General features: G+C 46.9%; 1 protein-coding gene across 22 annotated transcripts in view; it reads left to right on the forward strand.

Annotated features, from left to right (window-relative positions):
• Positions 1–16041, forward strand: part of KLC1 (kinesin light chain 1) — a 58322-nt gene that overhangs the window by 38942 nt on the left and 3339 nt on the right. The window contains exons 13-16 of one of the 22 annotated variants that reach the window (XM_027120694.1): positions 693–827; positions 7713–7843; positions 11679–11745; positions 12833–13213. In XM_027120694.1, coding sequence (XP_026976495.1) covers positions 693–827; positions 7713–7843; positions 11679–11745; positions 12833–12943 — 444 coding nt within the window. In that variant the 3' untranslated portion in view covers positions 12944–13213. Of the gene's footprint in view, positions 1–692; positions 855–5528; positions 7371–7712; positions 7922–11678; positions 13214–16041 lie in introns of those variants that run through there. The other 21 variants (XM_027120693.1, XM_027120691.1, XM_027120690.1 and 18 more) reach the window with 21 other exon arrangements.

The raw sequence follows: 16041 nt of genomic DNA on the forward strand, positions 1-16041 counted from the left end.
ACAGGCTCTGGACGCACAGGCTCAGCGGCCATGGCTCACGGGCCCAGCCGCTCTGCGGCATGTGGGGTCTTCCCGGACCGGGGCACGAACCCGTGTCCCCTGCATCGGCAGGCGGACTCTCAACCACTGCGCCACCAGGGAAGCCCTAGTGGCTAATTTTTAAAAATGTTATACTGAGAACAAAGTAATCCGTGAGTTTTCAACCATGTACTTATTTTGGAGGCATGGAACACCAGGCACTTAATGTTAAAGTGTCAAAAACTGGGCAGTTTCCCAGCGTCTCACCATGAAACTTCCAAACATAGAGTACAGTTGAGAGGATTTTATACCCGTGTACCGCCTCCTAGATTCAGTCACGAGCATCTCTCCCATCTATCCATCCTTCAGTCCTTTTTTTTTTCCGATGCCTTTCAAAGTTGTATACCTCAGTACACTTCCTTTTAAATACTTCAGCGTGCACATCATAACCTGGAGCTCAGTATTTGTTTATAATTTTTTAACATTTGAGGTAAAATTTACATACGGTGAAAGGCACAAGTGTTAGGTGTACATTCCTGAGAATCACTGTTCTGATTTTCCCTCCAATGTTTAAGAACTTTTTTTCCCCTAATATACATTTAGTTATCTTAGAAATTCCCAATAAAACTTGAGTGCTGATGGATCACACCCTTTTCCCCCTGCCTGGCTCGCAGGGTCTTGACAATGCTCACAAACAGAGAGTAGCTGAAGTGCTGAATGACCCTGAGAACATGGAGAAGCGGAGAAGCCGCGAGAGCCTCAGCGTGGATGTGGTCAAGTACGAGAGCGGCCCTGACGGAGGGGAGGAAGTGAGTATGAGCGTAGAGTGGAACGGGGTAAGTACAGTACACAGCGCGTGCTCAGCCCGTGCTGCGAGGCCCCGGGCAGCAGCCTGGGCCGTCTCCCACCGGGAGTGCTTTTTGGCATTTCCTGGCTTAACTGCTAGACAGCCTACTTTTCTCAAATTAAATACGAATTAAGCTTTTTGTAAGTTCTTCTGCTAACACTGAAGTCTGTTATTTGTTTGAAGTAGTAATTTTCTTCTTTTTAGGAATCCATGAAAGCTGTTTGGCTTAACCTTGAGCACTTCAATGCTGATTGAGTGTCCTGGTTTTTAAAGCATAATCCATAATTTGGTTTTATTTTAATAATAGGATTAGTGTGGCAGATAACTAACTCGCTTTTTTAACTTACCCATTTTCATTGCTAACTTCAGTGCTCCTAATTTCACTGACGAGGCTGCTGTAGATTTTGTTAGAATTAATTTAAATACTTCCAAGGAAAAGGGTGATTCAGACAGAACTCTTCTGTAGAAGAGAACAGGTCAGGAGTGAGAATGTTAGGATGGCTGCTCTCCATGTCCCAGCTCAGTCCACGGAGGGCCCAGTGGCTCATTGCTTTCCATGGTTACCTGCCGGAGGCTTTTGCGTCCCGAGCATGCGCCTCTATTAGAAACATGTCACCTCTGTGGCCAGGCTCTGCCTCTGCCTCTGTGGAAATTCTTACCACTGCTGTTTCTCCAGTATTGCCTTTTGGAATTTTTGTAACACGTGGGTAATTTTTTTGTACATTGAGCTGGTGTCTTTGGAATTCTGCTTTTATGGGGGAGGGTTGAATGCAGGATTAGGTTTAATGCATTCAGTTGCAGTGTTGATTTTTTTGAAGTCACGTAATGCAATTTGATTAGTTGTAATTGTGCAGATGTTTTTCCAAATGGTAGTTTGGGGCTTTCTTATAGTCTATCTTTTTGAATCTATTTATTCTTTGGGATTTTCTACAGCTGTAGCAATTTGGTAAGGGTCAGCACTCTAGTTGACATTTTATACAGAATGTTGTTGGCCAAGCTTTAAGGGAGAGCATCTCTTTCGACTGTCTTTACCTGGCAGCTCCCTTGCTTTGGTTTCCCTGTGCCAAGACAACCAATCAGCATCTGCTTTGACCACTCACCCTGTCGGGCAGTCGCCCAAAGTGAAATGAGGGCGGCGCTGCCCTACTCATGTCCGCGTCCAGCCCGCACTGTGTACTGTACTCTCCCCGTGGTGGCTGTTGTCTGCGTGCTTTGTGTAGAGGGCCCCTCCTTTCGCTGGTCTTCAGGAGCCAGAGGGCAGGGTTTGATCATTTAGAATGAAGTTCTGGAGGAGCTTTCTCTTGAGACAGTATTTCTAGGTCAATCTTTCTATGAAATCACGTGAAAATAAAATTATTGACATCTCAGAGTTCTATTACTGTCTTCAAGACTGAGACTCGGGGGTGAGGGAGAGCTGCTTTCATTCCTCTGTGGAGGGGCGGGCGGGCGGGCATCACGGTGCGGTGGGCAGAGGTGGGCACCCCCCCCCCCCCCCGTTCCTGCTCTCTGCCCTTCACCGCACGTTTCGTCTCTCACTGTGGACATGCTGTCACTCAGGACACACACGCACACGCTGGGTGCTGGATACCTTTTTACTTGACTTTTAGACACTAGCGACTGCATCTTTGACAGAATCCACCCCAGGGCGCTTCGCCTGGGCTGGATTCAGTTGACTGAAAGAATCTAGATTGCAGGTCATCCAGTGCAGCGGTTCCTAAACTCACTTTGAGCAGCAGAAGGAACCCTCGCAGAAGGAACCCTCCCTCAGATGGGGCTTATGTGAAGCAGTAAGTAAATAGAGAACTGCTTGGGTTAACCAGGGAGGGACAGTCGAGAGCTGGTGCCTGAGGCCACCGCTCAGACCAGCACCGCCCCCAAACGGGAGGCCTTGGCTCTCAGACTGGTTTCCTTTGGGAGCTCTGAGGCTCTGAGAAGTTAGTGCGGCTCTTCCAACACTTGACTTGAGTTTTATTTTCAAAGCATGCATTTATGTTTTAAAAAGAGGCAGGAAAGGCAGTATGCACCCTTAGGTGGTGTTTGGTTTTTTCAACATCTCTTTTGGAGTATAATTGCTTTACAATGTTGTGTTAGTTTCTGCTGTATAACAAAGTGAGTCAGCTATACATATACACGTATCCCGTATCTCCTCCCTATCCCACCCCTCTAGGGGGTCACAAAGCACCGAGCTGATCTCCCTGTGCTTTGCAGCTGCTTCCCACTAGCTGTCTGTTTTACATTTGGTAGTGTATATAAGTCCATGCCACTCTCTCACTTCATCTCAGCTTACCCTTCTCCCTCCGCGTGTCCTCAAGTCCATTCTCTGTGTCTGCATCTTTATTCCTGTCCTGCCCCTACGTTCATTAGAACCATTTTTTTTTTCAGATTCCATATATATGTGTTAGCATACGGTATTTGTTTTTTCTCTTTCTGACTTAATTCACTCTGTATGGCAGACTCTGGGTCCATCCATCTCACTACAAATAGCTCAATTTCGTTTCTTTTTCTGGCTGAGTAATATTCCAGTGTATGTATGCGCCACATCTTCTTTATCCATTCCTCTACCCTTAGGTGCTCTTCAGATTCAGCTGTATTGAGGTATAATTGTGTGCGACCAGAGGAGCCCATTTTAAGCTCACCTTCGTTTAGAGGCTCACACACTGCTGTCCTCACATTATCTCTGTCCAGGTGTGAGGATAAAATGTTAAATGCTGTCTCTGCATGAGTGCAGATTTCCCTGGGATTACAGGGCAAGCAGATTAAGCATTGTTGCTATTTGCAGCCACTTTCCTGTGTGCATCAAGATATTCTTTGTTATGCAGTCAAGATAAAAGATAAAAATAAATTGGGAGTTGAGGTGGGCACTGAGGCTGGACCTGTCTGTAACTTCACGTTCAGATCACAGGTTCTCTAAGGCAGCCTCATTGTTCTTGTTTACTTTAATCATAAGAACTTGTTACCCGTTTATAATGAGAAAATGCTGTTTAGGTTTTATTTTATATTGGGGTTCTACATTAGATTTTAATTTTTTTCAAAAAGGATTTCAGCGCTCCTTATAAAGTTTGGAAACCACTGCTGTAGGGAAGGTGCTGAGCTGCTCTGTTGGGGAAGACGCACACAGCCCTCACTTGGGTTTTCACAAACATTCTCACAGGCCACCAGGCGCAGGCCTTCTCAACACTCAGAAATAACATGGACCACAAAGGGCAGTGTGGTCAAAGACGAGACAAACTAGGTTATATGATAGTTACTCCCCGCAGATACTGCAAGTCTGGATCAGCAGAGAACTGAATTGTATGCTATTAAGATATAAGAAACGTAAGGCTCCTGGACATACTCTAATTCACGTGAAGTTTCTGGATGAGATTCTTGACATGGTAGATAATTTGTTTAGGGAAGTACAGTTCTGTTCTTTTACTATGTACCATAGAGATCATAATTGAAGTACTTGAAAATGTAACTTCATCAAATGTTATCTTTGTGTAAACTGTTCAGATCTAAAAGTCACTGTCGAGATAAGTCTCTTACGGTCCTGCTTCTAAAGATGCAGATGCTCTGTGCATAGTGACCCTTCCTGGGTAAAATTGACTTCACGTTAACTGTGAGACGCACATGTGTCAGTCACCGGGACCCAGGTCCCCACTGGGCCACGCAGGAGCCTTGGGGCTGCACTGTAATTAAGGAATTGCCTTTGCAGTGGTCCCACTAGGCCACCAGGAAACATCACACGTCTTACATTCTGAGCGGAACCTGAGCTTCACCTGTGCTGGCCTTTCTGTTTTCAGAGCGCCAGTTCTCTACTGGGGTCCTTCTGAAGTAGCCCCACGCCCATGTCCCCATCCTTTTCATACTGCTCCCCATGTTAATGTTTCTAAAAGCTTTTAATACACTAAACTCTTTCCCAAGATTACTGGGAATGAGGTAGCTGTTAATTAGAAATAATGTTATTTTTGAAAAATAAAAATTAAACTAGGAAGACAGCTAGAATAAACCAAAGAAGAATTTAAAAACACCAAATCACCTGAAATCCGTAGATGATAATTACTGCCATATAATTCTTCACCAATACGTTATACTGTTAATTTTTGTTCAGAAACCCAGTTTTTTGATGCAAATATTCTTTCATGGCAGTATAACGATCTAGACTCTTCTGAAAGTGTTGGAATACAGTGAAACCTCCCAACCCTCTAGTCTGTTTTGAGTAGAAATCCACCTTGTTTGGGTGGGTTTGTGCTGTCCTTCCTGCTGGTTCTCAGGGGCCAGGTTCCCAGCTGGTGAGAGCAAGGAGGACAGGCAGACCTACCTGCTCCAGCGCCCCACTTCCCCTGCAGGTGCTGCTCCCCCAGCCCAGCCCAGCCCAGCCCAGCCTGCCTTGCGGGGGTGGCGGGGGGAGAGTGAGTGTGTGTGGATAAGTGTATGAAATGCTCTTGGAATCTGACTGAAATTACTCTTCCATATTCTGTGGAGTGTCTAGTACAGGAATATTACAAATAGTGCTACTAAAGAGTAGCACTGAATTTGAAATGAACACAAGGAGTTGTACCATTTATAGAATTATATTAACATTTTAGCATTCTATTTCTAAAGAGCAGCAAGAACTTGTGTTTTCTTGTCCTCCCAGCATTGGTGGGGAGTTGGTAACAAGTTTTATTTTTCCATTTTAAAGATGAGAAAGATGAAGCTCGGGCTGGTTAAATGACTTGCTCAGCGTCGCATGGTGAGTCAGCGCGGGCGGGCTCAGGTCCCCGCGGTCTGGGGCTTCCAATCTGCCAGGACCCAGGATGCGTTGCTGCTTCGGAAATCCTTTTTCTAGTTAATTTTATTTTGGATTATCAACTGCATGTTTAAAATGTGCTATAAACTTTAAAAGTCAGTGTTTCTTAACATTTCTGAAATGTCTAAAATGTTAGTGTTCTTCAGAGAAAGTCCTTTCTGATTTCAGAGAGAACTTGAGAACTTTATAGTTTAGTTCTATGCAAGAGGATTTCTGATAAAGTTAAATCTTCAATGAATGCACTCTTCCTGTGCATAGCAATCTTTCTTTTGGTCACTGTCGATGGTTTTTGTTTCAGAATCTCCTTATGTACAGTAACTTGAAAACCTTTTTATTGTAAGTATCAAGGAGATTTCTAGCACGGTGCCAGTCCGTGCTCTAAAAATGTTGAATTTTATTTTATTGAGGATTAGGAGTGATTTTAGTCTAGATTATGTGAAATGTAACATAAGGTCCAGTACCTGTTTCATACGGGGCTGACAGGAGCAGACAGAAGGTAATTCCAAATACTAAAGCGGTAAAAATGCTGCTTAGACTTTGTGACCTAGAAATACTGTAAGCCAAGCTGTGTTGCGTGGAAACTGGCTCTTTTCTCATGAGTTTCACTGGGCTTTCTCTCTCCGTTTCTGTCTAACAGGCCTAGCTGCCCTGTGTGACACTCACTGTCTCCTGCATGATGGGCGGCATCTCCTCCAGCTTTTCTTCTCTCTCCAGTGCTGACTGCTGTGTTTAGCAATCCCCTAGGATTCTTGTCAGAGCTACACCTCTCTGTGACTGGCCATTCCTTTGGTGCTGCTGTCCTTTTGGGGGGTTCCTTATCTCTGTATACATGTAGCTTTGCCAGATATGTACTTAGTAATATAAACTGTGTTAATAAAACCATTTACTGTGTAATACATGAGTTTAAAAACTAAGAGCAATTAGCTGTTCACTTCGATAAGAGGTAGTTAGTAGTATCCCCCAGGTGTTACTGCAATGGCATGATGGTGACTGTGACACTACCTAGGCTGTCAGAGTAGGGCATGTGCTGCTCCTGTCGCGTTTGGAGACCTGGTGGGACCACCCTGGGCTCTGGGCGCTCCCCTTAGGATCGTGCTCAAGTAGAATTTGCTGTGTAGTCTTTGTGTGAAATTTTGGCAATTCTGCTTTTCTCTACTAATCTTTAAGTGTTCAGTGATTTGTGTATTTGTGTCTTTCTAACTTCTAATAAACTCACTCCAACTGACCTGTGTCTTGGTGTCTGTCTGCTTGGTAGACCTTCTCATTCTTTCCATGGAATGCAGCATTGCCGTAGCTTCTAGAAGTGGTGGGGCTACTGTTAATCTTACTAAATGATTCATTCTGAGAATAAAAGTTGTTCTATACACATTTTTTTCACTCTGTGTATTTGATTTTCATATCCAGATGCTGCCAAGTGTTTCACTTATTAATGTCTGAATCAGTTATACGAAAGCTGGGCACTCTTTCACTTGCTTCCTACAAGGCATCTAAGGATTTTTAGTTGTTTGTATAGAATGAACGTATTGTTTAATTTTCCCACTACATCTATAATCAACATTTAATAAAACTGTCCTATAAAACTTAATGAAGAAACAGTATATCTATTGCATGTAGATGAAATTGTTAAAAGGAAGTTGCCTATGTCAAACCTAAATGTTTTAGGTCCTGTACTGTTTCATGGACCAGATGCTTCCTTATTTATTAAACGTGGAGTTTGATTTTGGTGATCTTCCTGGAAGCTGCCTTAATTTCCTTGAGTCTTTCTGTGTATCTTTTGTTTCAAAACAGTAATATAATTAATTTTCCTTTGGGGATTTTACTACTTTTGTTTGAGCTTTTTCACGTTCAGAGGTTTTCATATTCATTGGATTAGCTTTCATGAAATTTAAAATGGATAGATTTCTCTTTAAAGTGTAGTTACATACCTGGCGAATTGATAATTTCTGCAGGAATCACATCACCAGCCACAGACCGGCAGGCCAACGCGGTGTGAATTCTTGTTTTCATTTAGCTTTGTCTCTCGCGGTTGGGAGGGAGAGCCGTGTGGCGCTTCACATTTGTTCACGTTTTTTTCAGGATGGCACTGGATCTTTAAAACGCAGTGGTTCCTTTAGCAAACTCCGGGCTTCAATTAGACGCAGCAGTGAGAAGCTGGTTAGGAAGCTGAAGGGAGGAGGTTCACGAGACAGTGAGCCAAAGGACCCTGGGTAACTATCGCCGCCCCCGCCCGCCCGCCCTTCTCGCCCGTAGACCTCAGAGCTGCGTTCCCGCCTGCTTCCCACACGGTAGGAGTGCAGAGGGTTAGCAGCTGCAATCCGACTTTTGCCCAGGTTAGGTTGAGAAAAAATTGTGAAATTTCCTGCTTAGAGGCTAAAAGAGCTGAAGCTTAGAAATCTATGGAATTCTTTGATTTTGTTACATGTTCAAAGAAAGCCTTAGCAGTGGAAAGTAAGAATTTAATATTAAAATATTGAGCATATTAACTTGTTTTCTCTAAGTATGCATTATTCATTTTAAAACCAGCATTAGCTTAAATCCTTTAAAGTTAGTTTTAATCTTTTAAAATCAAATGCCAGCTATGACTATATTCAATCTCATCATACAGGTGTTACTATAGGAAGAAAAATGGTTTAAATAGAAGGATGACAATTTCAAGACTTTTGTTATAATGAGTTTCTTTAGGAGATTTAAAAAACCTTAGGTTTTGCATGTGTTTAGAAAAGGGTCTCTTCAGTCATGAGTCTTTTAGGGTCTTTTGAACAATAACTTTTAAGTTATCAAAGGAATTTGATTCTAAGATATTCCTTGCTTTTTATAAGGTTCGTCAGAGGAAGGGTTCTTTGTCCTTCCCTGTTAGTGCTAACAAATTGCCCTGGTTTCTGGGTTATTTCTGGTGTAAACGGCTTCCTGTTTTTGGATGCGTTTCTCACAGAAGCACTGTATTGTACTGTCAGCTGTTCGTGAAACTCAACCTCCCTAAAATGGTGCCTATTTTGTAAAGGTTGATTCTTATCTTAGTATGACTCTGTTTTAAAGTATTTCACTTTAAGTTCTGTAAGAATTCTAATGTCTCAGGACTGAGACCGAGTTCCTTTGGGTAACGTACGGGAGTATAAAGGCAGGTGCGTTTACAGTTGTGCGCTTTGCTGTCTGTAAGGCATGTCCCGTGTCACTCCTCTTGTCATCAGTTGGGGCCTGACTCCCGAGACCCCTGGGGTCGCCTAGCCTGGCTCTCTGCCCCGCGCCTCACCCGCACCTGTGGGGAGAGGGGCTGGGCTTGCCCTTAGCTCTGCCCCCACATCTCTGCTGGCGAGGGACTTGCTTCCCGATGGCTTTGGAGGCAAGAGGAGCAGTTGGATGTTTATATGCTGCCATTGCCCTCTTCTCAGAAATGCCTACAATCTGCAGAGGGAGTTTCCTGCGCTCCGCCCACATCCGGTGTGAAATCGCCAGAAGCTGCGGTGTTGGAAGCCACTGGGGGCTTCAGCGGGCGCGTGGGGCGTCGGCCCTGCCTGGGAGGAGGCATGTGCGCGCTGCCTTAGGGAAGTGGGTCCTAAAGTGCCCTTGTTCGGTTTCCAGAGCTAAAGTGATAGGGTGCTGTCTGGCCTCTCACAGCGTGGGGAGGGGCTGAGCAGATCGCTGCGCCCGCTGAGTCCCCGTCCTGACCCTTCGGCGTGTCTCATGCGTCAAGTGAGGGTGCGTCACGCGCGCTGTGCCGTGCAGGCCGTCGGCCGGTTTTGCCAGGGCAGACGCACTGTGGCCTGGGGTTCTGGATGTCTCAGAGCTCGTTAGGGCAGCGTCCAACTCTGGCACCGAGTCCTGGACACGGCAGAGCTCACAGTTTCTCCTTCTTCACGTCTTTCTGTCTTTCCCGTGACGCCGCATGTGTGGACGCTCCCCAGTACGGATGTTCACGGCGCTAAGAACGCTTTGCCAGCCTGACCTGATGAAAAGTAGACCCACACACTTGCATATCTTAACAGTTTTCCCATGTGATGTTATTTGGGTTGATATCTTACTAAACGTTTTGAAAAACTAAATAATTTAGAAAGTTTATCCCGTCAAATGCATGAAACAAAGTAATCTTTCCAGGTAAGAGCAGCGATCTTTATTAACTAGACCAGTGGCTCTCAAACTGGAGCATGCCTCAGCGTCTCCTGGAGGGTTCCTAAAACAGACCGCAAGGCCCACCCCTGCGTTTCTGATGCAGTGGGGCTGGGGTGGGGTGGGGGGGGCGGGGCGAATTTGCCTTTCTAGCAAGTTCCCGGGTAGCGCCAGCGCTGTTGGGTGGGCCACGTTGTGAGAATCACTGAAGTGGGTGCCCCGGGAGCAGGGTCTGCAGCCTGCAGTGGGCACAGCTCCAGGGAAGCACTGGACTGCTGGATGGTCTGGGCACCGCGGGCTTCAGTGAGAGTGTGGGTGCGATTCTGAAGAGTCACTGATGGGGCAAGTTGTTCTTTCACTTCACCTTGTAAAGAAAAGGAGGTTTGAGGACAAAGTTTGTGTACCTTTCTTAGGAAAAGGTAGCTGGCCAATTAAGTAACAGAATAATTAAATATGGCAGAATATAATTCACTGGTGATTTGGTTTGATTTTATCCTTTGTCCTTTAGTGGTTCTGAATAGAGGAAAACCTGTCCAGAGCTCTGGCAACACTTGTGTGGGGTTCATTGGGATGTTTTTGTCTTGTCCTAGGTGGGAAGTTTGGGGAGTGAGTTCTGTAATACTTGGGGATGAGCCAGTTAAGGTTTTGCTTTTAGTGTAGTTTGTTTAGTGAGAGCTCAGTAAGCGCCTGCTGTTTGCCTGGCACTGTGCCTGTGGCGCTGGCGGCCATGCGTCCATCACGTGGACCTTTGGTCCCTGCAGCTGGTGCGTGCGCGCGTGTGTGTGTCTGTGTCTGGTTGTGCTCAGCCTTCACACCTGTGCTTCACCCTTGCAGCCATGCCCTCAGCTTGTAAATAATAGTGGTCACTGTTGATTTCATAGTAGTTCAGATTCAGAATTACTGATCCTATTATAAACATTTAAAAATAACCCTTCATATTGGTTCTTTTAGCTTTAGAAGAGAAGGTGGCTTTGTTTGAGGTCATCCGTAATTGCAGTAAGCAATTACAGTAATTTTATGACTGTCTATAAGTTTAGATTATAGGTAATTTGTAAGATATTTTATTAAGTATCTTAAAGGTGTTAAACGGGAGAAAAAAGTAAATTTTATATATATATATATAAAAATCAGTATGTTTTTTGTAACTGTAAAGCCATGAAATATGTTTTAAATTTTGGTTTCTGAGCAGAGAAATACTAGCCTTAGAGTTTATTTTACTAATAAAAAATTATTTTTGCCTAGTTTTAATATAGAAAAATCTACAAAATATATTTATGCATTTGATCTTAATACTGAGCTTTGACGGTCTCTCTCTCTTTTTTTAATATTTATTTATTTGGTTGCGCCGGGTCTTAGTTGTGGCCGGTGGGCTCCTTAGTTGCGGCATGCATGTGGGATCTAGTTCTCCGACCAGGGATGGAACCCCGGTCCCCTACATCGGGAGCGCAGAGTCTTACCCACTGTGCCACCAGGGAAGTCCCTTGAGGGTCTCTCTCTGACGCGATCACTTAGGGGCGAGGTTTACGGGAGTCGTTGAGGATCCCTTCCTGAAACTCATCTCAGGAGGCTCCTCGGGCTCCCACGCCGAAGTCAGCGGGTGGCATTGGCAGAGCCCCTCTGCTCCTATAGGAGCCAGGTTTTAACAAGTGAAACTGCAGCGACACTGGCTTTATGGGGCTCAAAGATAAACTTTTTGCTGAGAAAGACGCAGAGGAACTTCGCTTTTTTCTGCTGGGTGCAATAGAGTAGATCTGGGTTGTACGTGTATCCCAGTGGGTATCCCAGTCTGGGTGAGATAAAGGTCTCCTCTCCGTTAGGGATGGTCCCAGGCCCCCATGGTGACAGAAGCTTTGGAGGGGTGGCTTTGCTGTGCTCTCTGCTCCTGGTTGACTGATGTGCTGACGGTTTGTCCTTGCATGTCCGCCGTCCTGGGTGCAGCATGAAGCGTGCCAGTTCTCTGACTGTCCTTAACGTGGGTGGCACGGCGGCCGCAGACCATTTCCAAGTAAGGAGCCCTGCCCCACTTACACGCTTTACATGTTGGCTGGACCTTCCTCACCACTGCTGCCCTTTGAGCAGAGCCTGTGGGGACTGCCCCCCTTACACCCTTTACATGTTGGCTGGCCTTTCCCCACCGCTGCTACCCTTTCAGCAGAGCCTGTGGGCATTTTAGTGTTCCTGATTCAGGACACATAGACACCATAAATGACACTTTCATAGTCGGCATGAACTTAACCATCTGAATTATGGGAATGTTGTGAACATTCTCAGTGTACGAATTAATGATCTTTACAAATACGTTGATTGACAATTAAAAATTAAATATTCTGATGAAGTAATATCAAAACTTGGCCAGTTGTTAATTTGTATTATTTGTATGATTTTAGCTTCTAGTAGTTTATAACTAATATAATGTCTAGCTAAGCTGTTCAGTGTTTTAAAACTATTCAGAACTTCACTAAGTACAGTCACTTTGACAAATAGTCTTTAGCACTTTGTCACCTGTCCAAGTCTCGCACAGACCGGTCACCTTTGCACTTAAAACTGTTGGCATCCTGTTCTCCATTACAAATGGCCTTTTTATTTTCCATGTGTGACTGTTGGGTGCGCCCAGGCCTCTGGCCCCTTCTGTGGCCTGGCTGCTGTCCACCAGGACCAGGTGTCCTGGTCCCCACACCTGTTGGTGCAGCAGCTCTCCCAGTCAACTCAGTCCCACCGGTAAACTATTTGACGCACAGGGACGGTGACGGACCGGCAGGAGTGCTGGCCTTCCCCCTCACCCCCAGCACGCTGCGGGGGGCGGCTGTTCCCAGGATGCTGTCATCGGGCCTCTAGTTTAAAAGCTGCAGGGTGCTGGGAGGATGCACTCCTGACGATGACGATAGAAGAAACTACTTTTGTTTTTAAAAGGTCTGGAGCTAACACAGTCCTTTTGCTCCCCTTTCTTGTGTTTTGCACACACACATCTGAGCATCAGGACTCTCGTGTGTTGATGTGAGTTGTGCAGCTATTGTTAGTGCTGAGACCACTGGAAGCTGGCGTCATGTGAGGTACTGGTTAAGAATAATTTTTCCATTTGTTTTTTCACGCAGGAACGAAATAATTGTCTGGCAGACTCCAGAGCTCTCAGTGCCAGCCACGCCGACCTGGCCCCCACGGGTCGAGGCAGAGCTAGATTAACCCCCAAGGCTAATGAGCGCTGAGACCCTCAAAGCTTGGCCAGGCCCCTCCCCCCTGCAGGGCGGCCCTGGGGTCGCCTCCTTTTCTGGATGGTGACCTCCACCACCTGCTGGAGGTTTGCCCCGAATTCTGTTAGGCGGTCTGCAGCCCTAGTGCCCGAGAGCTGCCAAAGCCCGGTGGCGGGACCCGGCCAGGTATGGAGCTGGCTCAGCGCACTCGGGGTCGGCCGCTGCTCATGGACACCAGCCCCAGCACCGAAACCTGCTTGCAATTGTAATACTGTGTTAAGGCTGTTCATTAAGACTGGAACCTTAAACTACATCCTTTGAGACTAGGAATCCAGTGACCTGTGGCAGCGATGCTGGGATTAGGGAGCGGGGGAGATGGGGTAGCTGCGGGGAGGCCTGCACCCCCTCCTGGTCTGCATCTCAGCCCCTTTGGAGCCCTTTTCCCTCCTCCAGGCCTCTGTACACTAGCACACGGAGATGCATGTGTTCCTTTTAAAAAGCTTTTCTTTGTAGCGTTAAGTAACACAGGGTGGGTTCTGACAGATGCATCTTATTTTATTTTTTTAATTTATTTTTGGCTGCATTGGGTCTTTGTTGCCGTGCACAGGCTTTTCTCTAGTTGTGGTGAGCGGGGGCTACTCTTTGTTGCGGTGTGCAGGCTTCTTATTGCGGGGGCTTCTCTTGTTGCAGAGCACGGGCCCTAGGTGTGCAGGCTTCAGTAGTTGTGGCTCACAGGCTCAGTAGTTGTGGGTCACGGGCTCTAGAGCACAGGCTCAGTTCCCGGACCAGGGATTGAACCCGTGCCCCCTGCACTGGCAGGCGGATTCTTAACCACTGCACCACCAGGGAAGGCCTGACAAATACATTTTCAAACCAACCCTGAGACATTACTCCTTAAGGGAATCCGTGAGACTAGCTGGTAGGCTAAGAAGGTGTAATTCCAGATGATGCCAACTGTACAAGGGCACATCCCTGCTGAGGAGGTTTGAAAGGATCTGGAAAGCTGTGAGCGTCCTTGTGAAATGTTGTCAGGGTTAGTTTCTAGTTTACCTTAATGTTATCATATGGGTGGTGTCACTGAGCAAAGGCGCTTCCAGCCACCTTTTCCTCAACAACTGCACTGGGCTGGGGTGCTACGTGCTCCCTGGGCTTCCTGTGGGGACTAGGGGGTGCTCACTGTGGGGTGCCCTTGGACTGCACGTGTCCTTCACCCCCACTGCGGACCTCGGACTGAGGGCTAGAGGCAGCAGCGTCCTGGGGTTTCGGTACAGCAAGGCTAGACTTTAACTTAAGTTTTGTTTAAAAGTTTCTATAATTCAGTAGTGGATCACCTCAGGGCACTGGTGCTTGTGTTGGTGAGAGCTGCTGTGCCCCCCCAGAGGCAGACACCCTGGCCCGGTGTTGGGGGCCCTCGAGGCTGACCGGTCTCCTGCAGCCTGTCTCCTCTGGCCACGCTCCTTTCCTCAGCTCCTGACTCCTTAGGTTTTGCAGTTTCCGATGGATCAGGAACTTTCAAAATGCTCTCTAGAGGTGTTTAAAAAAATATGATGGGTTGTAAGAAACCACTGGAAAAAAGAGCAGAGCTGTGTCCCCATGTGGGCACTGTGGCCCTTTCAGGTTCACGTTTAGGTGCAGTGGGGGTGATGTGTCTGTGTCACATCAGAACCAGGAGGGGACCAAGCTGTCCTGGCTCCTCCTCCCACTACATTGAAGTTTCCTCCCAGCCACAGATCTGGTACAGGACATCTGAAACCCACTCGGTTTCCCTTAGTGACAGTTGTCTCTGGAAAAACAAAGGGCATTTAGAAAGAATAAACATGAGGCTAAGAACAGGATTTAATTTTAAGCTTCCAGTTGGTGAAAAGAGACCTTCTTTGCAGGGGCCTTAGTTGAACCTTGTCTGGCTTTGAGCCCTCTGGCCCTGGTTCCCCGAGGGTTATGGTGGCCTTTGTAAGGCCACATGGAGACAGCATTCGGGGTAAGAGAGGCTCGAGGGCCTTCCTGAAGCTGGGTTGTAAAAGCCTTCGTGTCTCAGAGGGGATGCTACCTGGGACTCGGCAGTGTCTGATTTTTGAACTTGTATCAAAATAGAGAGAAGCCAGGTTGTAACCTACTTGCAGTCTGGTAGTCAGGATTTTAACATTCTCGGAGAGAGCAGTGGGGGTGGTCCAGCCCTCCCTCTTCCTTTCCTGGTGAGGGGACCCTAGGGGGCCAGCACCCATTTCTACACTGTGCTGTGTCTATCAAGTTAGACTCCCCTGGTCAGAGGACGGACTGGCAGTGGAGGAGCTGAGGGTCTGCGTGAGTGTCTGAGGGCTGAGGTCGTGGAGAGCTGGGCCTCCTGACCCTTGCGCCCCTCCCCAGGCGGAGCAGGCACTTCTGGTGCTGCAGGGATTCAGGTAGTTATTTTCTGAAACTTAAAAAAAGTCCCTATTATTTGTTTGGTCAGGAGGCTGCTAGGAGTATCATGTAATTAGTTATTGCCTTTACAGTAAAGTATAAGTACTGCTAAGAATTCAGAGTTTAGTTTGTAGCACTCATTGTTATAACTTCATAGAATGTTCTGGGGAAGGCATGTTACATCTGTACGAGGCCAACTTTTGGTATGTTTAGACGTTGTACTGTGTAATCATGGGATATCTGGAAACTAAAGCAGCACTGGATAGCACCAACCAAAGGTGAAGTTCAAGTGAGCTAAGCGAGCATCGTCCTGCACACGTCTTCTCCGTGCAATCGGGCTGATGCGTAAAGACCTGTGCGGCTTCCACTGAGTTCTCCACCACGACAGGAGGACTCAGATGGTGTATACAGTGGTGTGCAGCTACCCCTCGGGGGTCACAGGCCTGTGAGGACCGTCCGATTGTCCCTGGGGTGTGCTCTGGGGGATGGGATTGGCTGAGAGGCCAGGGAGGTAGGGTGGACACTGCTTTGGGGCTTGGTGTTCCTGAGACACAGAGAGAAAACCCCACTGCCAAGTTCTATGGCCCCTGGTGGGTGAGCACCCCCAGGGCGGCCTGTCTGCCTGGTGGGCGGGTGCGGCTGCCCAGAGGCCGAATGTGGGTGCGCTTGTGCTGGTCCGCACCTCTGCAGGGGGTTGGCCACGAAACATACCT

Source organism: Aethalodelphis obliquidens, unplaced genomic scaffold (assembly GCF_003676395.1).
Source record: "Aethalodelphis obliquidens isolate GAN/ISIS:26980383/991018 unplaced genomic scaffold, ASM367639v1 scaffold21, whole genome shotgun sequence".
NCBI lineage: Eukaryota > Metazoa > Chordata > Mammalia > Artiodactyla > Delphinidae > Aethalodelphis > Aethalodelphis obliquidens.